Source organism: Echeneis naucrates, chromosome 7, assembly GCF_900963305.1.
Source record: "Echeneis naucrates chromosome 7, fEcheNa1.1, whole genome shotgun sequence".
Lineage (NCBI taxonomy): Eukaryota > Metazoa > Chordata > Actinopteri > Carangiformes > Echeneidae > Echeneis > Echeneis naucrates.
Window position 1 is genome coordinate 6,427,145 of NC_042517.1, and position 27,845 is coordinate 6,454,989.

General features: G+C 38.9%; 1 protein-coding gene across 1 annotated transcript in view; it reads left to right on the top strand.

The window, feature by feature from the left end:
• The window catches only part of mtor (mechanistic target of rapamycin kinase), a 76,447-nt gene that overhangs the window by 37,182 nt on the left and 11,420 nt on the right, over positions 1-27,845 (top strand). The window contains exons 29-39 of the mRNA XM_029505757.1: positions 6,384-6,459; positions 8,264-8,403; positions 11,952-12,052; positions 12,690-12,805; positions 15,968-16,045; positions 16,658-16,765; positions 19,329-19,454; positions 20,306-20,437; positions 22,066-22,181; positions 26,889-27,006; positions 27,549-27,746. Of these exons, the coding sequence (XP_029361617.1) occupies positions 6,384-6,459; positions 8,264-8,403; positions 11,952-12,052; positions 12,690-12,805; positions 15,968-16,045; positions 16,658-16,765; positions 19,329-19,454; positions 20,306-20,437; positions 22,066-22,181; positions 26,889-27,006; positions 27,549-27,746 (1,309 nt within the window). The remainder of the gene's footprint in view (positions 1-6,383; positions 6,460-8,263; positions 8,404-11,951; positions 12,053-12,689; positions 12,806-15,967; positions 16,046-16,657; positions 16,766-19,328; positions 19,455-20,305; positions 20,438-22,065; positions 22,182-26,888; positions 27,007-27,548; positions 27,747-27,845) is intronic.

Here is a 27,845-nt window from a genome sequence, read left to right on the forward strand (position 1 = left end):
CAGTAACCTATTCCACCTGTCTGCCGTGTCAGCACAGAAGATCCTCAGTTTAAATTGTACAAAATGACATATTGGCTCAGTTTATTTTAAAGGAATTATTTTTTGGGACGTCTGCATTCAGTATTGCTAGAATCATTGTGTCCTTGGTTCAGAAGAAAAAAAAAAAAAAATCAACGCTAAAAATAAACTTTCTTTTCTTTTTTCTATCTTGGTGAGGGTTGCGACAGGAAGGGCAAAACACTGGCCTAATCGATCATGCAAGTCACGTAACTGACTTGCTGTGGCGACTCCAAGTAATGAAAAAGCCGAAAGAGAGACGGAGAGAAAAAAGAAGCTTATTGTTCTTTCCAGTAACAGTGGGCTCAATTTGATTCATTGTCAGAATATTCTGGTTTAATCGAAAGTAGAATAAAACAAATTTTTTAATGTAAGAAATAATTTCCTTAAATTATTTATCTAAATTTTGGATTAATTAATACCCGTTTGAAAGTAGAAATGCATACAAATGACATGCTTTATATGGCATTTCTACATAGATGGCCATTACTCTAAATTAAGGTATCTAAGGCAAACAATTTACCATGAATTTTAATTTCAAAATGACAACCAGAATAATGATCTTCAACTCCGTTAAATCTATCCACGTATAAGAACAAAAATAAACTGTTCCATATTTTCCATAATAAAGGAGACAGTATTCACCAGGGCATCTTCCCGCTCCAGCAAAGTGGCACACTTCATGCCCTGGCAGAGCATCAAGCGGTCTGATGGCTTTAGCTGGTGATGGCTACCAGGTGGTGTCTGTTGTTGTACAGCAAATGCAGGCCAGGCATCGGCCGTCTGCTCACCACCCCACAAACCGGTAGTTGGGACAAAGAGTACTAGAACAAAAAAGTAGATGGATTAGCCACGATCCCTTCAGTAGACTTCTTCCTGCTTTGTGTAAACAAGAGTTGGCTATGTGGCACTGCTTCAGAGAGACATTTCGTGACAATGAGATGCAAAAGCCGTTGTCTCACAGGACAGAAAACAGAGTACAGCTTTATCAGTATATACTGAGAGGTTTTAGGTGATGCCTAGCATTAAAGTAGATTTTACCCTGAAAGAAGAAATGTAATGGAGCTTTCATGTCTAACTCAACAAATTGAAAACGGTTCCTTTAATTAATTTGAATGACAAAATGCTACCCTTAACTGTACATAAAACAAATATATGACTATTTAGCCATTAGGCAACTGCACCCATTATTTGTTTTTTGTGAAAAACAGAAATTGCATCAGCAGAACTAAATAAATGTAATAAAGAACTGGCATCTGCCATTGGAAATACTTATTGGATAATTTCACTGTAAATGGACTCAATATGTAGTTCTCAGAAACATCCATAAACTTTGTATATGGATCCCTTTGTCCACATAGCAACAACAGCATTCCAATGAGGTAATGTTCAGGCTTTTCTTTTTGGGGGGATTGTCCTTTTGAGACACTTTGTTCTGTTGGCCATTTGACCTGAAGGCGAGGAACCCAGGAGACAGATTTAGCACTGGTCTCCCAGTGTGGTGATCGTGTGGTGTAAACAAGGGTATAATGGTTTCTCCAGCTCCAGAAAATAGAAAGAGAAAATTGTTATGTAAAGTTGTGGAGCAGATGTACGTTTTATAGATCGATGTACACTTCAGATGCCCCCACCCCTCACCCATCCTATTCATAGTGCTCAATTCCAAAGCACAAAGGTAGCTACACATAGTGACTGACTTTGTATGTCTTCATCCCTGATCTGATGCTGAGACATGCTACTGTGTCTTTAGGCCAAGATATGATACTTGTAAATGACAACCTGCTGGTGAACCTTAAGGTTTTTGAGGCTGTGTTTATATGTTACAATTGTAGGATTTGGGTTAGGGTCACGTTAGGGTTTGATTTATCTCTCGGAGAAAATTGCCGTTGTTCTTTTTTTTTTTTTTTTTCTTTTCTTCAGTTCAGGACTTCCAAAGGGGTGTGTGTGTTTTTAAGATGCACTCATCACACAAATAAAATTAGTTTCATAAATTATTATATATATATTTTTATTATAGGCTCTGCATAAGACCTTGACCTCCTATGGACTTGGCACATTTTTAACATGAGCTAATCTTATTAATTTTCTTTTGCCTTCTTAAAATGGCCTTCTAATGCCCTTTTGCTATAGATAATGTTTTTCTCAGAGACAGTGGTAGATTGAAACAGGGTAGTGATTGTTGTCATCAAAGTTCTGACTTCACCCATTTCTCATCTGTACTTTGTGAAGACGAAGCTTGCACAATGGAAAGAACGCCTACAAGGTGGTAAATGGTTGGGTTCCCTCTGTCTACAAATGTTGTTGATTGCATTTTGGCTGCCCCACAAATGAACAGTTCCTGCAGCATGTAGCCCAGAGAAGCGTCAGAGAGCCTTTGTCATTTTTCCACTGTGCACGTAGTTCTGCAAATGAAAGGCAGAGTGGTGGGAAATATCTTTGACTTTAATGGACTAGCTAAGTGGTTGCAGTTTTGGGTTGTAACACATAAAGATTTAATCACATTGACAAGATCCAAATAGACACCTTCAGTAACATTCAATCAAAACAAGCTGTCAACTGTATTATTTTATCATTTATACTGGCAGCTTTTTTTCTCTGGTAAAGTGACGAGTTAATTCCCTTTGTGGCCATTTCAAGTCTGTATGTTATGATCTGTTGTTGAATTGGACAGTTTTAAAATTTTGTGATCATCCAAGGACAATATATATTAGGTATCACAGTGGAGAACTGTTTTAGAGTTTTCTGAATATTTTGCTTCGGAGTGTAAAATTAAAGTTTACAATTATTACTTTTGTAATGCCAGTGTTTCTGACCATTCTGTGGTGGAGAGCAACAATGTCAAAGTATCTGGGCTGCTAGAAACTGTGGAACTGGAGAGAAATGAACGCTGTACTTGTAGTTTTAGTTAAGAGTGAAAATTTAGCAAAAAATATTTGCATCTTCTTTTAGTCTTTAAGCCTAAAACTATTTAATTTACAAAGAAGAAATAAAATTTTGATAGCCATTCCCATTTTGAAGTTAGTTCTTTCGACACGAGGAAGTGGAGGCAACACTTGGCAGAAAAAAGGCCAATGAATAATAAAAGGCAAAGGATATATCTTCTTAATCAAGGTAGGTTAGGTAATATAGAAAAGTCAGACATTTTTCCTCCCTCGTTCTGTTAGCTTCTCCTCATCCAAGCTGTTTTATAAGAGTTAAAATTAGGAGTGGACATGATTTTACTGTAGTAGAGGGTGGTTTCCTTTCATGGGGATTTGTGAGTTTAACATTCAAACAGAAAATATACACATTTACTCTCTTATGTTACTTTCTGGCCCACGGTAATCATGCCTGAATGGTTTTGATTAATCAAAATCAAATGCAGCCTCGTGGCTTTAGACTTTGCGATGCGATAAGTGATTTTAGATACACTCTTGAGCAATGTGAGTGAAATGATTTGTTCGCTTCTGTCTTGAATTTAGCAGCACGCCTGAACCTAGGCCCCAGCTGAAAGTTTCAGTCAGCATCTCTGATGAAATTATGCCTCCGATAGATATTTCAATCTCAGTGCTCTGCTTTTGTAATACAAGAAGCAATAAAAATTCTTAGTCATAAAGAAATCAGAAAGACAAAACTCCTCTTTCTGTATTTGGCCAAAGATGTGGCTAATGTCAGTGTAGGGTCTGGATTTGTTGTGTAAAATATTTCATTTAATTTTTCTCTGCAGCTATTTAGTTTCCTTAATTTTATGCGATGTCGAGAATCTACCCTTCTTAGCGCTGGTGGAAAACAACCGCATGTTGTTATTGGTTTGGAATGAAATGACAAAGAAATCTCAATGAGGACACACAGCACATCAGCTAAATTTCATGGAAAAATCTAATAAACCACGGCAGTTACACAGTTGATAAAAACCTAAGCTCAAGTTCTTTTCGCTGACTTCTCCATCCGAATCACAGGAATGTTGCAGTTAGGAAGTGATACTTACTTGACAATATTCTGAAGACGTTTTCTGCTTGCTAATAGTTTGATGGAGATTTTACTTGTGGGGAAAGTTATGTGAGCCTTGTCATCTGGATATGTTTAGACTATGTGTGCTTGGAACTGGCAGCCAGATGGATTCAACTGAGGGACAATGAAATCTCCAGGGTCCACAGGAGAGAAGGCCCTTATTCCGATTCGTCTCCTCAGATAAAACCACATCTGGGTGGCTTTAACATACCTTGTCAGCCTGTGTGTTGGGACATGAGTGCTTTGCAATTTTCTTCATTTTGTATTTGAAAATGATTTTATTTAATTGCAAGCAATAATTTGCGATCTTTTTCAGTATCTATAAAAACTATACAAAACTTACCTGATATCATCATTATCAGTCTGATTAATTGATGGTAGCTGTGTATGTTGAAAACTGAGCAATAATTATGTAATCTGTTGATAGAAAAGTGCAGGGCACTCTATCAGGACAGATAAATTCTTCCTTACCAAAAATAGCACATGTTGCATTGCAGTCTCACTCTGTCTCCTTTCATTTCCCTCAGGTCTCTAAGTCTTACAGTATATCCATTGTGGACAATGCTTTTGTAACACCAGTTTCAATTTCAGAGCACTTTAGAACATCTGCAGGGTTATTATTGGCCAAAATCAGATTCAAATCTGTATGTTCACTCATTATCTTAAAACAGTACGTGTTTTGCGCGTGTGTGCAAAAATTATGCTATCTTAAATACGCCATGGTATCACCACGTGGTATCAGGAGAGAAAAGGGTATTGCTGCATATGCACATTGCCAAAAAGTCTTTCTTAAAACCACCTTATTGCAGAAATGCAAAATGACTCAAGTCAAATTTTAAGTCTGGATTTTATTTGTGTTGAAAAAAATGAAAACAGCCAAAATCATTGAGTCTCTGAAAACAGAAAGGTCATTGAGTTACTTGCAGTTGCAGTTATGTAGGCCCAACTACGTACAAGATGGCTCCTGTTGTGATTATTTGTTATTCTGCCTGTCACCAGGCAGGTCTACAGCAGCAACCTGCTAAGATTTGGCATGACCACATGCTGTGTTATTTCATCACATTTCCTGGCCTCTACGCTGGGCCAAACCAAGTCTCTGACAAATGTCCTCAAGTATACTCCATTCCTTTTTTCCCGCTGTCCTCAGAAGCTCCACTGCATACCAGTACTCTTCAAACACTATATTTTACGGATGATTTTCCCGTGGCTGCACACGGGTTTTGCAGTGGGGGAATTATAATAGAATCGTGGTTCATGTGAGTGTTTCCAGATGTGGTGGCAGTGTGGCTGAATGGTATGAGTACCTCGCTGAATGGTATGAGTACCTCGCTGAATGGTATGAATACCTCGGAGCATTGGGTGATTACTTTTCTGGAGAATATATCTTTAGAAGGAATAGAGATGCACAAATGAACGCACTTGCCACCTAGCACCAAAGAAAAGCACCAAAGTGCCCCATTTTCGGACTTTGGCTTGGTGTGGGCAAGTAATATTCTATTTATGCTCAGGAAGCTGATAAGATGTCACAACTCTGACTCTATACCACCAATTCCTACCGGTTTGTCAAAGTCATCTATGTGGACTCCTGTAGAGAGAACAAAAATAATGTGATCTCTCAAGGGAGAGAGATGAAGGCTGTACTTGCTGCAATGCCTGTGAAATGTTAGTTTTAGGTAAGGGTGAAATTTTAGCAAAATATCTTAACATCTTCTTTTAGTCTTTAAGCCTAAGACCATTTAATATACAAAGAATAAATAGAATTTAGATAGCCATTCCCATTTTGAAGTTAGTTCTTTCGACATGACTCTATACCACAAATTCCTACCGGTTTGTTGGCAGCAAAAACAATGAGTAAGATCTGGAGGAAGAGCATGAACCTGTTAGTGAAGTCCTTTTTTCATAATTTGCTGTATAGTAACGACTAAAAAACCTGCATCTTCATCCATTTATGACGAAGTCTATGTCACTGTATGGTGTCCAAAGTGGGAATACGTTCTAAAGCTACTATATTTTATTTTAATTATATTATTATTTTATATATTATTATTATTTATTATTTTTAACTCCTATACAGTTTACCACCAGTTTAAATATAGCAGAGTTCTTTGTTACTTTGTTATTTCATGTGAAAATTTCGGATGTTTGGCTGAACACTATGGTAGCCATTGTTCATGCCTTTACAGCTGGACCTCCTGTGTAGTTTATCTTAAACGTTTTGCCAATCTTTTAATTACATTCATACCTACAGCTGCACATTGCTCTCATAAAAACACACCAAGCATCTAAAATGTAATCTTATAGATTTTGTTTGTCTCTCTTATCGTCCTGTCCTGCAGCATCAACAATAAACTACAGCAGCCAGAAGCTGCCTCTGGGGTGCTGGAGTATGCCATGAAACATTTTGGCGAGCTGGTGAGTCCATTTTGTTTTGAGTTTTTTTTTTTTTTTTCCCTTCTAATCAAAAAAGAAAGATCTTAATGATTGCATCTCACCCTGGGAGAAAGAAACGCCTCCTCTTTTCATTCAGTCACATGACCACACTGGCACAGATGATGTGCCACTGCTTTGGGCTTTTGTCAAAAAAGCAATAAAGCAAAAGTTGATCAGAAATGTTAAACTTGGCTCAAACCCTGTTCAGCATCATTCGATGATCTTTCGATGATCAGTTTAATACATTCAAGTGAGTAGAATAACTTGAGTATGTGTGTAATATTGTGCTAACTTGACAAGGCCCAGTAGAAAATTAATGAATGGCTGCAGTTGTAACTGTCTGGAACTAAAACATGTTTGCCACATTGAATTTATAAGTCTTCACACTCATTTTCCAACAGTGTTTTTTGCGTTAGAGCACATTAACTGAGACCTTTTTACACGTGTTTTTTTTTTTTTTTTTTGGGTCTGCATATACTTTTCCCCATGGTATCTTATCCTCAATACAAACAGCTTAACATGAGGATGGGTGTCATTTGAGACACATACCCCTAGAACACCCTGTTCTTAATGCGCAGCACGTGGAAAACCATCTGTTAGGCTGTTCAGTAGCCAAGGACAGGGAGCAGAATTATGGACTTTGTCGTCTAATTGAGAGGATTTGGATTTTATTACAGATTTGCACACCTTTTATGTCACCCTCTAATCTGTAGTCTATAGATCTATAAAAACTATTTTGGATTGCTTTGTGTGGATTTGAAAGTCATGTCATGTCTATATGGCAGGCGCCAATGCTGTTTATATGGACAGCTCTGCCTGTCTGATATTAACTTCTCTGTAGATATTGAATTACTGTTTAACAGCAGACATTCAATGCACCTCACTTTAATTTTCCATAGCAATTACATAGGAGGGCGAGAGCATTTTCTCTTCTGATTTGTCTCACTCTCTTTAAAAAACAAATACAATCTAAGGACAGGCTCTGGTTACATATATTGTTTAGCTACAACCTGAAGGTGTTCCACCATAACCATTCTATACCAACTTTAAGTGAACATGATGTTGAATTTATTATTGTTAGAAAAATAAAAACGACAAGTTTCAAGTTATATAGTTAGATCAACATCTAGCATTGAAAATAAACATATAAGAACAACATATTAAGGAACACACGAGACATACTGGGAAACAATGCTAATTAATACTATTGATTTAAATTCCATACAAATAAAATACACTATGCAGCCAAATGGAAAAGAAAGTGAAAGTGAGATTCTGCTGTGTAGTGTAAAAATGTAAAACATGGAAATTCATAGGATCCACAATCCACAGCTGTCACAAAATCCAAATCCAAGAGCCAAGGTGGAGTCGAAATACCTAATGTAAAGATTAGGTATCCCATGTTTCCTAATAGAAAGCATTCACTTGTGTTTCCCAGTCATTAGGATTCCTTTTACCTTTGAAGTGCATTTATGTTGCTCTGTAAAACCATGGTAAAAGTGAAAAGGGTTGCACTGTGCACTTCCAGGAACCCTGTTTATGACGTGAGCATTTGGAAAGCTTTACTGTAGGTGGATGCAAGGTCTCGTTGTCTGCTAAATGTCTGAACTTAAGAAACGGTTGTAACAAATAGATATATGTACACACACGTTCTGAACACAAATGGATAAATGCAATTCTTTTATTTTTACTTCAATTTAATTTGTTAAAATAGCACATGGCACATTGTGTAGTTCTAAAAAGTCTTACATCTATATATCTGATGTTCCTCTCTTTTTTCCTTCAGGAAATCCAAGCCACCTGGTATGAGAAGCTGCATGAGTGGGAAGATGCCCTGGTGTCATATGACAAGAAGATAGACTTGAACAAAGAGGATCCAGAGCTCATCTTGGGCAGGATGCGCTGCTTAGAAGCCCTGGGAGAATGGTATGCTATTACTTATTGCTGTTATGAATACAGTAGGACCAGACCAACTTATTCAAACCAGTGTCTCTGCTTTCTAGTCTCAAAGTTATTGATACATAGTTTCATATATAAACACTGAAAATAGAGCCAGTATTTTCAATATAAGGTGACTGTATTAAATTTAGCATACATTTATTTTAATACTAACACACAGTGCCCTGGGCTTCTTATTTTAATGAGATCCACTGAAGTGCCAAAATAGTGAGCACACACTGGTTTCTTTGGTTTTTAACTTTGGCTTGACTTAGAGAGTGTTTCAGTTTGTCTTACTGCAACTTTTTCCATTTCCCACATCTTATCTGTTCAATGTGCAAGTGCAGACTCTTTCTAATGAGTCTTGACATTAGGTCTTTGATGCGAGAGCAGCATGGGAGGAAACTGTTTCTCTGAGTTATAATTTTACTGGGAAATGTAAGTGAGAGGAGCTGCTACGCCAATGAAACCTCAAGGCTAAACTCTGTAACAGTCAGTCCCCTTCAAAGAGCACTTTTGGCGGAAAAAGAAAATAACAAGAAGCCCAAAACACCTAAAAAATAATGATAATTATATAATTTTCTATGAATATGATTCTGATGGAGAGGTTTGTGTCTTTTGTCTTGGGGATGGGGTAATAGTTGGAAATTATATGACTGTTAAGTGGACTTTGTTTTCTGTAAAATTGTACGAGCATAGAACTGGTTCTCTATGTGCTAATTCAAAACTGCTGAGAGAGATGGCTAAACTGCAGTTCAGAAATGCAGAGTGCAGAGTTAAACTGGCTCTGTGAAGTAGGGCTGAATAAGTAAACTCTTGTGAAGGTAAACACTTGATAGTTTAGTTTCAAGTAATGACTATTTTCCACTTTGGCAGTTAGCACATGGAAAATTTGTGTTTAGATACACTCAATTTTACATTGGGATTGTACTGGTTTATTTATAATTTGAAGATTTGATCTCTTGCATCTGTTAAGTCCCATATCAAGCTGCTAAAAAGCGGAGCAGTTATATTTTTCCAATGCTGCTTTTTGTCGCACAAACTCACGCATACAGCCCTTTCTGCAAAGGAGGCCTGTCTCATAAAGGCCTTTATCAGATTGCATCGCTTGTATGTACTGATATTTCACTGTAAGTGATGCAACAATGCATTACTTATGGTTCTAAAAAAAGTTTTGTCACGAATAGCAAATAATATAAAACGTATATTCTAAAATAACAGCTTCCAAGGTGCATGCATACTAATACATAAGAAGTATATTCAAATGCAAAAAGTTGTGATGTTCTTGGAAAACAGTAGATTTTTATAAAATAACTAAAATATTACTGTGAAATACCAGGTTGGCTTTTCCAAGTGTACAGCACTGGCTGTGTCTTTATAGTACGATGCAAGTATGTTAGTGTGATTTTCCTTTACAGATACTTGGAATTAGGGCTTTCACCAAAGCTATTCCATCCGAATAAGCTTATTCTACAGCTGAGATATTGTCACTGAAGGCTTGATGGATTTGAGGAATTGTTATTGGAATTAATTTCACCTCCACATTTTCAGCAATGATACATCAAAATATCTGCACACATCATTACTACTTTTACAAGCATGTGGATTCTGTCCTTTTTTGAAGGGGTACCAAAAGGGAGTGATGGAGATGTCAGTTGAGCACAATTGGCAAACGGGGACATAGTCCCGAGGAGAGAGATAATCAGACACAAGTGAAAATACCTGTGAGAGGGCTGGTGCTGGGTAGTGTACCTTGAAAACCTCATCACATTGCAAAATAAATCTTTAAAGCACAGGATTGAGTTTAACAACTTTTCAATTGAAATTCCAGAGATGTGAAAGATTGTCTGCTGAGTCATCAAATACCTGATGTTCTTCCTTCCTCTGGACTTTGCGTTTGTCTGCCCCAGACTCTTGTACGCCCAGTGAACTGGAGCTTTTAGTGCTTCTTTTTTTATGTTATTCAATAGCCTGGCAGCTTGCAAGGGCTTTTTTCCAAACCTGCTTTCCTCTCTCTCATCAATGTTTGCTCCAGCATCCTGCCTGTAAAACATATGCTGTGGGTTTGAGCTCCTCGACAATGCAGCACTGATTTTTGTAAATGAGGAATTAGTCTTGATTAGGGGAACATGACTCCAACAGGAACATACATCTTTTTGCTGGGATACTTGATAGTAACAGACTGTTGTGGGATGATACAATGATGAGAGATTAAGAATAAATTATGGCAGATGTAATATAATCAAGTTCTTTGGTTGATCTTTGGCACAGGATGAGAGATTTTGTGTCTTGGCTTGTATGCATTATCATTCAGACGTGGACTGAAGGAGTGTTACTATATCTGTTGAAAACAAAGATCAGAATATTAGCATCACCTCAGACAAGTTGTAAAAGCAGTGCAGTTCTTTTTACATAACGCTTAAATTACCATTGTTGTAAAATCATGCTGGGACATCAGAAAGTAAAGTTTCAGTGAGTTTCATGCATGAAGTTCTAAAAAAAATATATATTTTTTAAATTTCCTGTAAGAATCATCCTTATTTAGCTGTAAAATGCCAACACTATTCACCTAGCTCAAAGATATCATGTGATGCACTGATTAACTGAGGATTTTCAGATGGAATTAAAAAACATAATTCAAGGTTGGCAAAATACTTCTTACACATTACTGTCAAGCTCAAGTGGCTTGTTAGTAGTTAATGTAAATATTATAGACAGTAATCGTCTTTCAAAACAGAGACAAGCAAGAACTAGTAGTTCTTCACATTTATTTTCACATTATATGTTGAAGGTGTTGAAGGGCAGTGTAAATATGTGTGCACGTGCGTGTATGCATTGTTTTGTATGATTCTACCAGCTGCGTAACATAAGTGAGTGTGTTGAAGGGCAAAAAATGGGAGATGGCTTGAAAACAGCTGGAGTAGGGAAATGTACAGAAGTGAGATCATCGAGGGGATTGGACTCAACAATTGAAAAATAAAATTAACATTGAAACATTAAATTAAGTTTATCTTTGTCAGGTTTTTGTGATTCTTTAGTATGTGTTAAAGGCAGGGGTAACACCTCACTCAACCGCCCCCAGACCCTGGGGAGGGAGCCAGTTGATTGGGGTCGCCTCCTGCTTTCACCCATCATAAACAACCCCCAGGCCCAATGGGAGGAGGTTGGTTTGTTTGGGTAAAGAATTATGAATTTATCTTTTTTTGTTCAATCAATTAGTTTTAGGAAGGGGGGGAAAGCCTCACTCAGCCGCCCCCAGACCATGGGAAGGGAGCTGGCTGACTGGGGACAAACCCAAAAAAATCTAAATAAAATAAAATTTTAAGAAAAAGGTAACAAAACAAACAAATGAAACAGATTTAAAGTGATTGTGGTGTAAGGGCAAGGTGAGTGTTACCTGATTGAAAAGGAATCTGAGTTTCTTAATATGGAACAAGACATTTTTTATGAATATACCCTGGGACTTAACAGAAGTCAAAGCTCTAAACACCTTACTAAACAAATCCGGTTGTGCTTTTTGACCATCTGTTTTTCAGGGGGCAGTTGCACCAGCAGTGCTGTGAGGAGTGGACACTGGTGAGCGAGGAAACCCAAGCCAAAATGGCTCGTATGGCTGCTGCTGCCGCCTGGGGTCTAGGTAACCACTCAAATACTGAACAATTCATAATCATCATCATGAAAACAGAACAAAAAGAGAATATGCTAATTATAGACATTAATTGCAATTTCCCTGCTGTGGGACAAATTAATGACTTTCAATTAAAATTGAATGTGCTATACTAAAAATCTGTGCAAAATCATGAAGTTGCCTTTGCCCTGTGTGAATCAGTACAACAGTGCAATCAAACAGAGCAGCAATGAAAACAACCACAGTTTTTGCCAAGTCACTCATAACCAGATGGGAATGTCATCCAGTCATAACAAAGACTTATTGTAGTGTGCAATTGTTTACGAAAAACAGGGACCACACTGGAGAAGTGACCTTAGAGGGTCATGTTCTGTGGCTTAGGCTTTTGAAACTCAATTGCAAACCAGGAGATGGTACCAAATCAGCATATATATATCCAGAACTCAAATACTCTGCAAATGTAATGTGCACGATTGCACATCGATGTAACAGACAGGAAGCAGGCATGCGGCTGGTGTGAAAACACAAGTTTTGCTACTTATCCAGTATATTTTCAGCACAAGACACATTAAACTAAATGTTCCACTCATTATTACAAGCTTTCTTAGCCTGCCCTTGTGCCTTTACCATATCTCTGTTTCTTCAGGGCACTGGGACAGCATGGAGGAGTACACATGTATGATCCCAAGAGATACACATGATGGGGCCTTTTATAGAGCAGTGCTAGCCCTGCATCAGGACCTCTTCTCATTGGCTCAGCAGGTAGGTTATAACTACTCTCAGTGGAGAACCTTCTGTCCCATTCAATGCACAAAAGTTCTTTTCTTTTTTCTTTTTTTTTTTTGAAAATATGTCATAAAGACATGCCACATGGGAATTAGCCTGGCCTCACAGCTCCTGAAATTTCAATCAGTCTTTACAGCAAGGTATGAAAAGATAAAATCACTGGAAACTAACGCTGTAAAGAAACATAAAAATGGCTTTACAGCCATTCCAGTCAGGATCAAATTCCCCCCATTTTTACAGGCAGTTTATTTAAAGAAATAGAATATACCAGTTTTCTTTTTCAACAGTGTGTTTGCTCTTCAGTGTGGAAATGTTATATAACCTCAATTGTAAATCTTCCCAGTCTTTAGCCACAAACAAAGTAGAAGTCCATTGTCCTTCTATCTGCCTGTCAACAAGGTCTCTTGGAGGTGGTCTCTTCCTCATTTGATGATTATGGATCATTGATGAGATCATGCTCTTTGGAAAAGGATTAGTTCAGCAGGGAATGCCAGTACATTTTACAAACACAAGCTCTCACTCTGACACCAGTAAACACCTGCTCCTCTAATTTCCCTGGACTCATCCCAGAAGTTCCCCTTTTCACAACAATGCCTTAGAGACTTGCCCTTTTTGCCCCCCTCCAAGCCTCCTTACCCCCTCTAATTTGGAGATTGAGGCCAGGTGTGTCCTCTAGGACAGCTGAATAGGGAAGTCAGACTTTTAACTCTTGCTGACAATGAGGTCACTTTCAATGAATGGAGAGAAATTAAAAGCAGATGGCATGAGGGTGAAATCTTAAATGTCAATATGAGCTCAGTCTAGTGTTCCAGATGTGTTTGGTAATCCTCGAATTTGGGTTCTTTTGGTTCCATAGGGCTCTTGCTCTCCTCCCTGCATACCCCCAACGACCAGACGTGTGCCTCAGTGTGCATGTGCGTGAACGGTTTAAGGTTTCTTTCCTTGACAAATCTGTCTGGTCTGTCTCAGCACTGATGTGTGGATATAGCAGTACCCCCCCCCCCCCCCCCCCCCCCCGCAGTAAAGCAGTTTACTCTGCCACAGTGCATGATGTATCTAGTACTCCAGAGTGTCTCTTAAGGTTTTTACAAACGCGGCCCCTCCCTCTGACTTCGGTCATGTTTGTGATTTGTTTTAAGTTTCCTTGAATGGTTCCTTTGGCCCTAACCCTAGCCATGCACACTGAGGCCTGCATACCTCACTGTAATGATAAAGTAATATCACTTAGACCTACACAAGTGTACCTTTTGAGAATGGGAGATTAAGTCATGGTTTGTTTGTGGTGCCAGAAGCTAGACGGTACATTTATCAGGAGTCGTCTGGACTGCAGATTTCCAATGAGGCCCCAGCACAGTAATTCAGGAGTAAACAGGACCATAACTGAGTGGAGGCTGTAAAGAAGCAGCCTCATTGTCACCTTATCCTCACCACCCTCCTGTTGTTGTGCATGCCTGAAGAAGTGCTTTGGCACGCCATTCCTCCTCTCCCTCCCAACGAAAAAAATAATTGGTAGGAGTGGGTCTGAAACAGCTGTGTGTTCTGGCCTCAGAGAACTTCCTCAGCCATCCTCCCTCTTCTCACCCTCCCACTAATAACAGTTCCCTAAAACACTGTCTGCAGAAGACCAAGAAATCATCAGACACTCTGTCACAGCACTTGTAGTATTGTTTCAGTATCCTCTTTTAATGCAATGGATCTGCTCTGTCTCTATTACAGTTTTTCCACCCCTTGGAGTTCTCACTGATGATGACGCATATTCAGTATTATTAAAAAAAAAAAAAGTGCTGTCCTGGCAGGAAAGGTTGACAGAGTTGGGGTTTTAAAAATGAGCCAGTGATATACAGTAATGCACCTAAAAACAAGGCTAATTTATGATGTATGGTGCTCTGACAGTTGCTTCAGAATTCAGCACATGATCATTGCAGGAATGCATGACAACAAAACAGGGACAAACAGTCCTTACTTTGAATTCTGCTTCATTACTTTGCAGTTTAGATAAGTTAAAAAATTGATTTGACATCCACAACCATAGTTACATAACTTTTGCACGAATGCCCTCAACAGTTAATTTATCCCTTGTCATAAAATGCTTGGCACTCAGTAGAGCATCAGACCATTTTGCTGCACAAGCATGGCTCCTAGTTGTCATTACACCAGTATGTCACTGTTGGCAGCAAAAGGGTGTGAGCAGCAGGCAATAACAGGCGTTTGGTCATTAGTACAAAGTGTTTTTGTTCAATCTCAGCTGGTCCCAATGCAAGATGTTTTTAGAGTGGGATATTCTGTCATGGTGGTCATTTTAGGGTCATGCTGTCCTTACATTGTTGAAGAAATATAATTGCTGCTTTTGTTTGCTCTAAATCTTAGTTCTACTAATGGGTTAATCCACTGCTAGCAATATTGATGTTTTTCAGAAAATTTAAGAGGTAATCAACAGCGGCACTTTGAGGCAAACATATAAAAAGATGATTGGCAAACAGTGATTCTTCTGGGTTTACTGGTTAAGGGTGCTGTCGATGTAGTGCGAGTGTGATGTAGTTAAAAGAAAAACAAAAAAAAACAGGATTAACAATGCAATATGATAAATAAATACACAAAATTTATAGAATAGAATAAGTAAATTGTAAAATTACATGTGAACAAGTGAAATTAGAGTGCCTGAAATGAAAAGTAGTTAGTGCTGTAAAGGCCAGGGGTACAACATGTTTGAAAAACTTTGATATTTTGGTCTGGTTGCTTTGGGGTCAACTCCTCTCCATGTTGTTTTTGGTAACATTACTTACAGATTTAGTGGTTACTGTCATCGGACTTTCCATCCCTCTCGCCTCTATCTGTCTGTCTGCCTGTGTGTTTGTGTGTGTATGGCACATGTAAGCCACAGCTGCAACAGGATCAGGAGAGCAATCTGCATAAAAAACACCAATACTCGTCTGAAATAATGCTACTGCAAATATAAATTATGCAAATTCAATGAATAGGATATTTTGTGGTCTTATTCTTGGGTGGGCAGAAGGTCAAGCGGCCTCTCAGGAGTTTTGGTTAGAGAAGGAACCATGTGGTTTAATCATCATTGCTGTATTCATGATAAATCATACAGCCACAGATTTTATTAAAATTTAAGATGTTTTTTTAATGCAGTGTATTGACAAAGCAAGAGACCTCCTGGATGCTGAGCTGACTGCCATGGCTGGAGAGAGCTATAGTCGAGCATATGGGGTAAGTTTCTGTTTGAGTCAGTCAAAATATTTAGTCCATCGTTTCATTCCTCATATTATTCATCATTTCCATTTATTCACAAAGATTATGCTACAGCAAAAATAATAAATAAATGATTTATAAAAATTGCTCTCCTCTACCCTCTTTAAAAGTCGAAATCATAAATATTTTTAGTGTCTCCATTGGTCTCTGCTCCTTTTTTATGGTCTATTTACATTGAATTACTCAAGAAAGATTTCCAATCGGTAGTTAAATCTTTAAAACAGGAGTGTTCCAGTGATTCACAGAGATTAATCATGAAGAGTCATTAGAGCAAAAAATGCTCCAGTGGTCACCATGAAGACTGACAGTAAAACACACTTCTGCCCGCATCTAGAGTTTGCTGGCTGTTTCAAATGTCAGATGTGAAGCAAAACCATCAAATGATGATGACCAAAGTTTTCTGACAAAAGAAGAAGGTCCAATGGCTTGTTGAATTCATCTACAATTTAAAAGCCTGAATGAATCTTTTACGAAGTACAGAAGGGACTACAGCTCAATCTGTGCAATGTAAACTATGACATAATAGTGAATGTGGAGATATGAATTTGTGTCTGTGCATTTCTTTCCTAGGCTATGGTGTCTTGCCAGATGCTCTCAGAGCTAGAGGAGGTGATCCAGTACAAGCTGGTGCCAGAGAGGAGGGACATCATCAGGGAAACATGGTGGGAGCGACTTCAGGTAACCACAGCACATGATGTATGGAGGCGCACACGCACCGCAAATGCAAGTAGAATGTAAAGCAGATGTTGGGAAAGCTACTGTTACTAATGGGAAACACTTCAAGTCATGCACCATTCATACAGTCAAAGACAAATGGTAATACCACCTTGTGGCTTCACCATCTCATTGGTTTGTATGTTGAAGTATGAATCGTTTCAAAGGGGATGTGAAAATTAGATCTTGTGTTATTTATGCTACTTGGAGCAAGTGTGAAATGAACGCAAGTAAATATAAAAGGTGCTTCACTTGCAGCCAAAAGTTCCTGCAGTTTTTCCAAACGAATCTATTTGAAATGCACACTCACAACCTTAGTTGCATTGATTAGAAAAAAGGTTCACTTTCGAAAGGATCTTATCTTCAGTCATGGTTCCTACGGTGTGATCGTTTTTGTCATTAACTGAAGGTCAGAAATGAGAGCTGGCACATCCAGTTAGTGGATTTGTAAATCAATACTCTCCAGGTTGTGATGACTGACTATTCTAAAAACTATGACTGCTACAAATCAAACTTTTTATCAAGCTTTTTGTCAATTTGCCAGTGTGAAAAGACCTTTGTGTTTTGTGCAACTCTCCATGTAAACCTATCCAAAGTCCTTCAGTTTGACTAGACTTATTGCAATTATTATTGTTATGGTTCTTAAATAAAGTACAGTGTACATGAGTTTATGTTGAATGAGACGCACAAGTGGAAGAACCACAAATCCACAGGTGGTTTAGAAATGTTTGCTTCCTGCCAAAGTTTTGGAATTTGAGGGCCAGCTGATTGCAGATAATTCCATTCAAGTTCTCCTTTTTCTTATTGGACATTTTACAGCTGAATCAAAATGTAATTGTTTGAAAGGCCTTGGTCATTTATGCGCACTTTGAGGGGAAAATCTAATTTTTGCAGATGAATTAATATTTTTTACATATTGTGTCCAATTCCTGACTCTCCAAATTATAGATGCTGTATTATACCAAATTTAATTTACCACATACACTTTTTTCCCCATAAAACCAAGACAAGTAGACCAAGCCAGATATAATTCCAGGCAAATTATTCACCTTCAAAAATTTGTGACTGTCCATTATTTATATAATCTGTGACTTGCAATAAAAAAGTATCAGTAACAATATATTAATTTCAAGGAAAATGACAAGTATGTTCTTTTGTTCCATATTAGTCAGCATTAGAACCTGCTGTCCTCATCACAACTACTCACTTTTTGTGAATGTGACATTGTCTAGCTGTCAAACTACACTGATGAATTCCCTTGCGACATTTCAAAGGCTTCTATAACATAAACTGAGCATTGAACAGGAAGCATTATACATGCAGCGAGATGCCTGAGCAGTAAAATGAAGGTGCTTTAGATCATCTTGACTTGTTCCATTCATAAAAAATGGGGGTTGGTTACAGGGGAATCGACAAGAGTCTTCCTGAGCAAATACACTGGGACCATAATGGCAACAACAAAGCTGGTGCCGAGCACCTGACGGGTTTCTTCTTTCTTTAATGATTTATTAGAGTCTGACTTAAAACATCTGTCAGGGAGTTAACGTCCCTCTCCTTTTTATTTTCTCTCATTAAAGGAGCAGACGTATGGCAAAGGCTGTATGAAAGAGCACCCTTACTGTCCTCTGTGACTGTATAGCTAATTAAAAGTATTCCTAGACTTTTGGTCCAAGCATGCTGTGTTCTATATAAGTTTTATATAATGGATATCTACAACTTCATCCTCTTTGAGAAATGGTGAGAAAAAATGTGCTACTAATAACACCTGGATTTTCCAACTATAACTGACTTTAGCAGTTTAATATCATACACTGAAATTAAAGGGGTCATTCACTTCTTAAAGTGGTTAATCATAAAGTTGTCAGTAATTTCTTTTTGTTAACCCAGACTAAACTGCTATAATAAATGTCAACATCATCTTGACTCCTCCCACTCCTCCTGTTTTATTTAATTCCAGCCTCAACTTTCATTCTCTTTGCCCAACAAAGTTTTGCCATTTTAGGAAGGTTTACCTTAACTACATGTTCCCATAAAAGAATCAAATGTATTGTTTTTCCTTGCTATTCACTGCAATGCACTGCAATGCACCTGCTCCATGTAGCAGTGCAATTACAGTCAACTTACACCAATTACATTATGGTCTATGTAGGTCTTCAAATTATATAAAGTGGATTGTACAGCACATTCTTTGTACTGGCTGGCTCAGCAGCTCTGTTGTATCATGATCATGAAGCTGGATGTAAAAAAAAAAAAAAATATCTGATAGAAAGTCAGCCTAATGGTCTATACAGATGTATGTGTGTCGGCTTTCTTTTTCTGACATGTGAACCTGTATTCACATGAGGGCATGTTAAACACAGGGAACACTGATCGCTATATCACCCCTGAGGGTTTTAACTTGACCAGTCTTTCATGTCTTTTCGTTCTTTGGAGTTTAATGGGTATATGTCTCTCTTTGAAGGAAGCGACAAAAGAATGCTTTGTTTAACACATCTGTCTCATGCTGCTCTTGTGTTATCCCTTCCAGGGGTGTCAACGTATCGTGGAGGACTGGCAGAGGATCCTGATGGTCAGATCGCTGGTCATCAGCCCCCATGAGGACATGAGGACCTGGCTGAAGTATGCCAGCCTTTGTGGCAAGAGTGGACGTCTGGTCAGTACATAGTACAAAAGACAAAAAAAAAAAAAAATTAAAATCATAAATGTTTTAATCTGGATAATGCTGTAAAGATGGCAGATGGCAATGTGTGGTATCTTAAAATTTCAGCCTTCGGTAAGTCTTTGTGGCAGTCTCAAATGTTAATACACTTTGGAATGGGGAAACTAAGTCTGAAAGGGCTAAAAGGAGAATTTGGACACATTAAATTACAGTAAATGTTAAAATGCCTCTTCAGGTATTGCTACACTGTAAGAAACAATTTAAAAATATAAAATTACCCAGAACATGACGTTTGTCCAAAGCCTCATAGTTTCCCCTTGTTCAACCCTGATCATGCAAACTGTAATTTATTATAATCCCATAAAATTCACAAGGAATAACTCAGCTGATTAAATACGTTTTGTCATACGGAAACGTTTATCTATATATCTACACTTACTTACATACTTACTGTGTTTAAGCACACACACATGGGTTAGAGTTAGGATGACAGAATCACCAGCAGTGATGTAACCTGAAAAATGGAGTGTGCTTGGCCAAAGTCAAACAGCAGGAATTGTGATTATGAGGGGGTTGGAAAAAATGACCACACCGAGACTTGCAGCGTACCGTGTCGGGTGGAGACTTTTTGCCCCTTTGTCTTTAAGAATATAGCATTTAAATAAACCTAAATGTTTACTTATGCACTCTTTCACGACTTACTCCTAAAGCAATATTAATGATGTGTAACCAACCTTTATTGTCTTGGGAATAGCCTTCGCCCTGACCTTCTGGATTCTTTGGGAACTGTAAACCCATCTGACCATTAATTTGCCCTTTCACCTCTGTTGCTCTCTTCCCTTCAGGCACTTGCCCATAAGACCCTTGTGCTCCTTCTGGGTGTTGACCCCTCTAAACAACTTGATCACCCACTGCCCACAGCCCACCCACACGTAACCTACGCTTATATGAAGTACATGTGGAAGAGTACCCGCAAGGTAGGAGCAAACAAACTGTTGTTTTGCAGGTGGAACATTTGTACTATTTACATTTTACTCAATTCCTATGCATTTTTGCTAAACTTTTTGTTTTGTTGCTTTATGTTTGTCAATATGCTTGGCACACTTATTTAACAAAGGTTGACATGTAAGACATCTGATGGCTACTTGACCAAAATGCTTGTGGCTTTGTTCTTTCTCAATGCTCTTCTTATGATGCATTGTATTTTTTTGAAAAATCTGACTGCACAATACCAGCACAGCACCAAAACGCAGACGGCACAGTGAACAACTACATGGTGTAGATAGTATAGCATTTTGGAACGTTGTTGAAAGATTCGAGACTAAAAACAGATAAAAGAGAGAGACGTGTGAAATGAGAAGTGGTTTGCTGAGATTTCATATGGCAGAGTTCGTTGAAAGTCACTTTGTATGCACCCTAAAAACAAATGATCCAGGTTTTGTGTGAATCCTAAAATGCTTCTATCTTTGTAATGCATTAGCTTAAAAATGTAGCTCAGTCTTAGGTGAAGTTCAAATATTCTTTTACAACTGTTATATTTAATGTTATATTTAATACATTTCATCCATCGAAAACCACATTTTCTGAATCTAGTTCAAATAACGGATAGATCATAGTAGATGAGTTGAGATCACTACAATACTTTTGATGTTTAAAAGGAAGACTGCAGGGTGATAAAATAAGATATTCCTTTATTAATCATTCATACGGGAAATGAAATCTGACTACTGAAGGTAGGAAGGACCTGCAATAGCGTTCCTTTACACACTTTGTGTGAGCAGCCTATCACTGAATGAGCTCCCCTGTTCTGTAAAAGTGTCCTGCAGGGGGTGAGAGTCATTCATCAAAATGAGAACTTATCTATCACCCCCTTCATCCCTCTCCAGTGAGTCAAGGGATCATCCCAGGACAGAGCTGCCTCTTGATCAGTTTATCAAGTTTCTTCTTGTCTGCCACTGAGATGCTGCTGCCCCAGCAGACAACTCCGTCTGCTCTGACTTTTCCTGTAGAGTGCTGGTGTGTTATTTGACCAGTCCAGTTTATTAATAAATTGAAGACCCGGGAAATTGAAAGATGTCACCATCTCAGTGTCCATTCCCTGGATATTCACCTGTTTTCGGGGGTACTGGGCCCGCCTGCAAAATCCACTACAATCTTGAAAACATCAGTTTTCCCAGAGTCAATCTGGAGGTGTTTCTGCTGGCACCAGTCCACTAAGTTCTGCATCAGCTTTCTGTACTCTTTGTTGTTCCTATTTGTGATGAAGATGACAATAGCAGAGTCTTCAGAGAACTTCTGCTGGTAGCAGGTGGGTGCGTTGTGGGAGAAGTCTGCAGTATAAAAGGTCAAGAGGAGCAGAGCCAGTTTCCTGTGGGGCCCCAGTACTGCCGATGACTGTGTCGGACGCACAGTCCTGTGCCCTCACATACTGTGGAATGCATGCCAAATCAGTCAAAAGAAAGGATTCTCTCATAAAACTAATAATCTCAAATTGCATTCTTAAAATTAACTGAATGATTTCATGTACAAAGCTGACAGACAAATATATTTCTTTGACTGACATCAACATTTAACTGCTGTTGGTTTTTGTTTTGTACCTCTCCAGATCGATGCCTTTCAACACATGCAGCATTTTGTGCAAGGGATGCAGCAGCAGGCTCAGCATGCCATTGCAGCCGAGGACCAACAGCACAAGCAGGAGGTCCACAAGCTGATGGCCAGGTGTGCCTTTTTCTCTTTAGAGAAACGTTAGCAGAAGCTTACCATCTAATATGATACTTTCACAGAAGACAAAAACGTAACGGTAATAAAAGCTCAAATGTGAACGATAAAATTAATGATAGCTAAATGCTTGCTGGCTCGCTGTTTCACTGTCATGAAAGAAAATGGAGCTATTGTTAATATTACTGCCAGCACCTTTGCTTCACTATGAAATGTGACATTATGGTCGGAATATAATGAATACTAAATGTCTTCAGACTATCAGACCTTATCAGTTTTGTTCAGTGAGGGCCCAAAACCAAAGTAAAGTTTTAAATGGTGTAATTGGCTTTGATCTTGGGCCATGTATTAGTAAAGCACATGCCAAAGTAATTGTTGCATTGAGGTGTAGAACTATTGACTTAATGTGACTTCTCATAGCATTAGTTTTCATATGATAGACCACATTTTTATTTTATTAATTGGAATCCAATCCAATCCAATCCAAACTGGCTTTTTCCCAGTTTCTGGGAAAAAAAAACTGTCTATCTCTTTACATTTCTACAATATCTAGCAGGTATCTGACCCTGCTAGATTTAGCAAAATCCGGACTGTTTATCACAGTGAGTCGTGAAGGCTAATCTAGTTTTTCGAAAAACACACTTGCCATTTTGATTTGCAATTACCAAATTTCAAAGGTTGCAATATATAAAATACGTTATGCAGCAGGATGGACCCTGAGCTATAGTAAGGCTTTGCACCTCATAAGACAGTCATACTAAGTAACAGAGTTTGTGCTCTCACTTCAGCTCTTTCTCCAATCAGGAGTGGCGTCAGCCAGCTGTGTATACAGCCAATTGGGAGTCAATTAGAGATATTAGATGAAGTATTAGGGTTATTGGTCCAAAGTCCCGCAGAGATAAAATGGTCTAAAAGATGCTGAAGTAAAATAAATACTCCCTCGTGCAATTTGAATCGAGTGGCCCATGTAGTGTCAAATACTGCAGTTGAGAGGCGCACCCCACTGGTGGGAATAGAGACATGAAAGGTGGCACGACAAACTGGAGGAAATTTTCCTTTTCATGCATATCGCTGTTAATACCTTTCTTTATTGACAACAAAGAAATCATTAATAGCCTAAATGTAGGGAAGATCAAACATCATGCTACTTGATGTTACATTCTTAAATGTGAAAAATATTAAGCTTGTCGTATTTTATTAAGGGCGGCACAGCAGCATAGTGGTTATCGCTGTTGCCCCACAATAAGAAGGTTGCAGGTTTGGTTCCCGGCCTGGGGCCTTTCTGTGTGGAGTTTGCATGTTTTCCCGGTGCCTCCGTGTGTTTCCTCTGGGTGCTCCAGTTTCCTCCCAGCGTCCAAAGACATGTACGTTTTTGTTAATTGGTGACTCTAAATTGTCCGTAGGTGTGTGTGTCAATGGTTGTTTGTCTCTGTCTTTTCTGTGTGTTGGCTCTGTGATGGACTGGTGACTTGTCCAGGGTGACCTTGCAACTTGGAAACAGATAAGCGGTTGAGGATGAATCAAAGTATTTCATTGGCATTTGTTGAGGCAATGGGGGCAGGTGGGGCTTGAAAAGTTTGAGAATCACTGGCCCAAATAGGATGCACTGTCCTTTGCTGATGGATTTGTAAGATGTCATTTTATCAGTCTGCTCTCATGACTTTATAGACTCCAAACCTGACCTCATGGAGCCATGTCTCAGTGAAGTAGATCAGGTCACCCTTTGGAAAGTGCTCTCCATGTCTGGAGGCACTGCGTTCTCCTCATTTTTATTACTCAGTTATCTGACATTTGACAGAGTCATAACTGGGAGTCACATCAGAGGGAATACTACCTCCACCTACATTTGCAAAAGCATAAAATTAAATGACAAATCAAATCTCAATATCTATGTTCTCCATGTGCCTGCATGGGTTTCCTCCGGGTACTCTGGTTTCCTCCCACCGTTCAAAGACGTGTTAGGTTACTTGGTGACTCTAAATTGTCCGTAGGTGTGAGTGGTTGTTGGTCTCTGTCTGTCTCTGTGACCTGTCCAGGGTGTGCAGGTGTGAGCTGGGATTGACTCCAGCCATGACCTGGAAACAGATAAGCAGTACAGTCGATGATAAATGAATGAATATTCTCCCCAAATCACCCAGCCCTATTCTCAGAATCAGAATCAACTTTATTGTCAATGTAATATACATTACAACAAGATTTGAGTGCAGCTCCAAGGTGCTTTCGAGGTAGAAGTGAGAATGAGAAATAAGAGATATATGTACAGGATAAATAATCAAAATATATACAACTAAATAAATATAAAATGTGCAAAATATGAAAAAGTACAAAGATGTAAGCCAGAATTATATTCAGAACTGTGGAATGTGTCATCAGCTGATATTTCGCAGGAGTATTTCAAGAGAAAAATTCTCCATACAGAAAGCATGCTCAACTGTCTTTAGTCAACCACAGTATTTAAAGCATCTATTAACTTTAAGCATAAATGAAATACCAACATAACCAAAATTAAAGGTAAGTACTAAAATGGCACATTTAATACTCCTAAAGTACCCCATTTAATCTCCTCAATGCACAGGTATCAGTGATAGCAAGCTGAAGTTCATCCACAGTTAGTCAAATTCCCTATTGCCAGTGAATTATTATATGCTTTGCCTTTTAACACCTGTTTGAGCTCACTGTGGGGGGACAAACCAACATGCTGAGGAAAGGAAAAAGTAACTTCATGTACTTTCTGCCCTCATCTCGTCAACACAGGGCAAGTACAGTGCATTCTCCCTCTTTTCCACGAGCATTGCACCTTTTAATAGTCAACTGGCATCCTCTGGTGTTTTTTCAAAGCTGGCCAGATACTCTGAATTTCCCACCTCAGACCTCTGGCGTTCTGTACCAAATGGCTACTGGGAGTGCATTCAGAATATACTGATACAACACTTTTATTATGTTGCAGCCTGATGCTAAAGTCATTTAAATAAAATGTTCCCCTCATCAATTTACACTCAATATTGCAGAGTATCAAAGCAAAAAAAAAAAAAAATAATAATTATATATATATAATGGAGGGGTCGCACTTTCTTAAATGCCTTGTTTCACTAACCAAACATGGCACCATGCCTACAGGTATCGTTAAGTGTGTCTCCTCTCCCAGCTGGAGTTGTGATCCTCTTCAGATTCTCAGCTCCACTGTTCTTACCTCTCCTAACGATGTGAACACATGCAGCAGTATTGAGTCTGTTCAAACTATCTTAAACACAAAACGATTTTTAAAAACCTCACATTCAAATTTTAGATTAGATAATTTTAAAAATGACTCCATGCCAACACAAAAGTGGTAAAACAGGCAGAAGGGGCTTTTTTGTTCATATGTGTGTCTTCGACTGTGGCTCTGGCCATCTGAAGAATGCGTGTTGGCAAAAACACCTGTCAGGATGGGTTCTCTCCAGACGTGCTGACACACTTTCATGAATACAGGTTGGCTGTGTGGAATGGAGCACACCTGAACTGCTCAGTCAGGCGCACACATCCACACAATCACATGGCCAAAGCCAAAGAATCCACCGCAAATTTGCTGTTTCTCTACTTGCTCACTTGCTCCTGCCTAAATAAACAGTTTGTTCCAATGTCTCTAAAAGCCCATCCTACTCCTACTGCCACCCCAAAAGCTCAAACTGTTAACTGCTTACGGAAACAGTTTGGCTTAGACCCTGAGAGCCCAAAGTGCACACTCACATGGAAAAGTGCTCAGCAGAAATTACGTAATGATGAAAGACAGTTTTTTGGAGGTGCTTTGAAAACAATATTAGGTTGATGGATGGGTCAACAGTGATTTGCTTTTACTTTCTACTTTCCCTCTATTTAGTGCAGTTGTATGTGAATTATATGTCTCGGTCCTGCCAAATACATGTAGTTAGCGTCTGTGTATCTGTGGATGATGGATAGAGCTAGGTTCCCTTTGGAGATGACACAGCCTAAATGAAAAGAGGTGTGGATAATTGAAATTCTCCAGATTTGATCTCACAGCCTTTCAGCAGATCAAGGTTCTGTTGTGTTCAGTCGTGATATTTCAACTCTACTGATTATGTCACTGCTTTTTAATGAACATGCCTCGGGTGTACCCAGTTACATCACCAACTCCTCATTAGGAAACCTTGTCCTTACTTATAAGCTTATTTTTTTATACTTCTCCTGTGAAAGTTTAAGTAAAATCACGTCATATTTTTGCCTAGCGGCAACAACGGCTACAAGTTATAAATAGAGGACATTGGAGCATTGAATTCTGTTGGTCTCAGTGTTGAAGTGGTAAAGGTAATGAGTTCACTGAATTTCTGAAGGTTAACAGTTAGGGGTGTAATGGTACGTGTATTTCTCACTGACTTTAGTGTACTGTCACACCCATACTAACAGCTCATGTGCAGAAAACAAAAAAGCCTATCACTCACTCACTCATGTCCCTGAAAACTAGCAGTTACACTGCCCACTCATGACAAGTCAGCATGCAGCTCTTCTGATTTGACCAAAAACAAACGAAAATTAACTTAGCACATTTGTGCAAGTGTCTGCCATGATGTCTGTAATGAGAGTAGCTGAAATCATGTGGTTGTTGGTGTGTGAAATTGTGCTTTGATTGTAAATGATTAATTCTAATAACTGATAATCTTGGTTAAAATGCCTTGTTTTGTCTCACTCTGTCTCTCCCTTTCCTCCATGTAGATGTTTCTTGAAGCTCGGAGAGTGGCAACTTAGTCTGCAGGGGATTAATGAGAGCACCATTCCCAAAGTTCTGCAGTATTACAGTCATTCCACAGAGCATGACCGTAACTGGTACAAGGTCAGTTCATCCCTTTCAGCCCTAACCTTTCACTTCTCTCTGGCCATAGTAAAATCCCAGCTGCATCAGCAGGAGCTTGCCCTGGCACCAATGCGTCACCTGGAAACCTTTAGACCAATTTTATGGGTATAAAATGGGCGTAAAATTGTCAGTTAGTTTTGATTTAAGGCTGCGTGGTTCATTTATTGTGCTTATTAAGCTATGCTTGTGTGCCATTTCTAATGCATCAAAGCTATGAAGTGAGAGTTTCACTGCTTTTTCTTGCCCATGCCTTTGCTGCAGGTTACAATGAAGCCACTATACCCACATTCCCCTCTCCATACCCATCGCCAACAGCTCCATTCAGCTTTTAGCCTTAAATAGCTGATTGCATAACAGAGCAAACATCAAACTCACATGTTTGAATTAGAAAAATGAAACCCCTTTGGGAGACATCTGTCCCTTAGTAAACTGGAAAATTACATCATGAACAAATGTTAGTAATTTCCAGTCACCAACTCTTAGAAATCCAGTCTAATCCAGTTTGTGCCCTCTTTCGGCAGGCCTGGCATGCCTGGGCAGTGATGAACTTTGAGGCAGTGCTGCACTACAAACACCAGAACCAAGGACGTGATGAGAAGAAGAAACTACGACATGCTAGTGGTGCCAGTGCCAATAGTGAAGCCAGCAATAGTGACAGTGAAGTGGACAGCACTGACCACAGTCCTGTGCCCTCACCAGGCCAAAAAAAGGTCAATGAGGTGAGAATCAGAGGAGAAATAAACCCTCTGCACACAATTTGGTAATTCACCATTAACTTCTCCCCCATACTCCCAAATCGAACAAGACAGAACATTTTC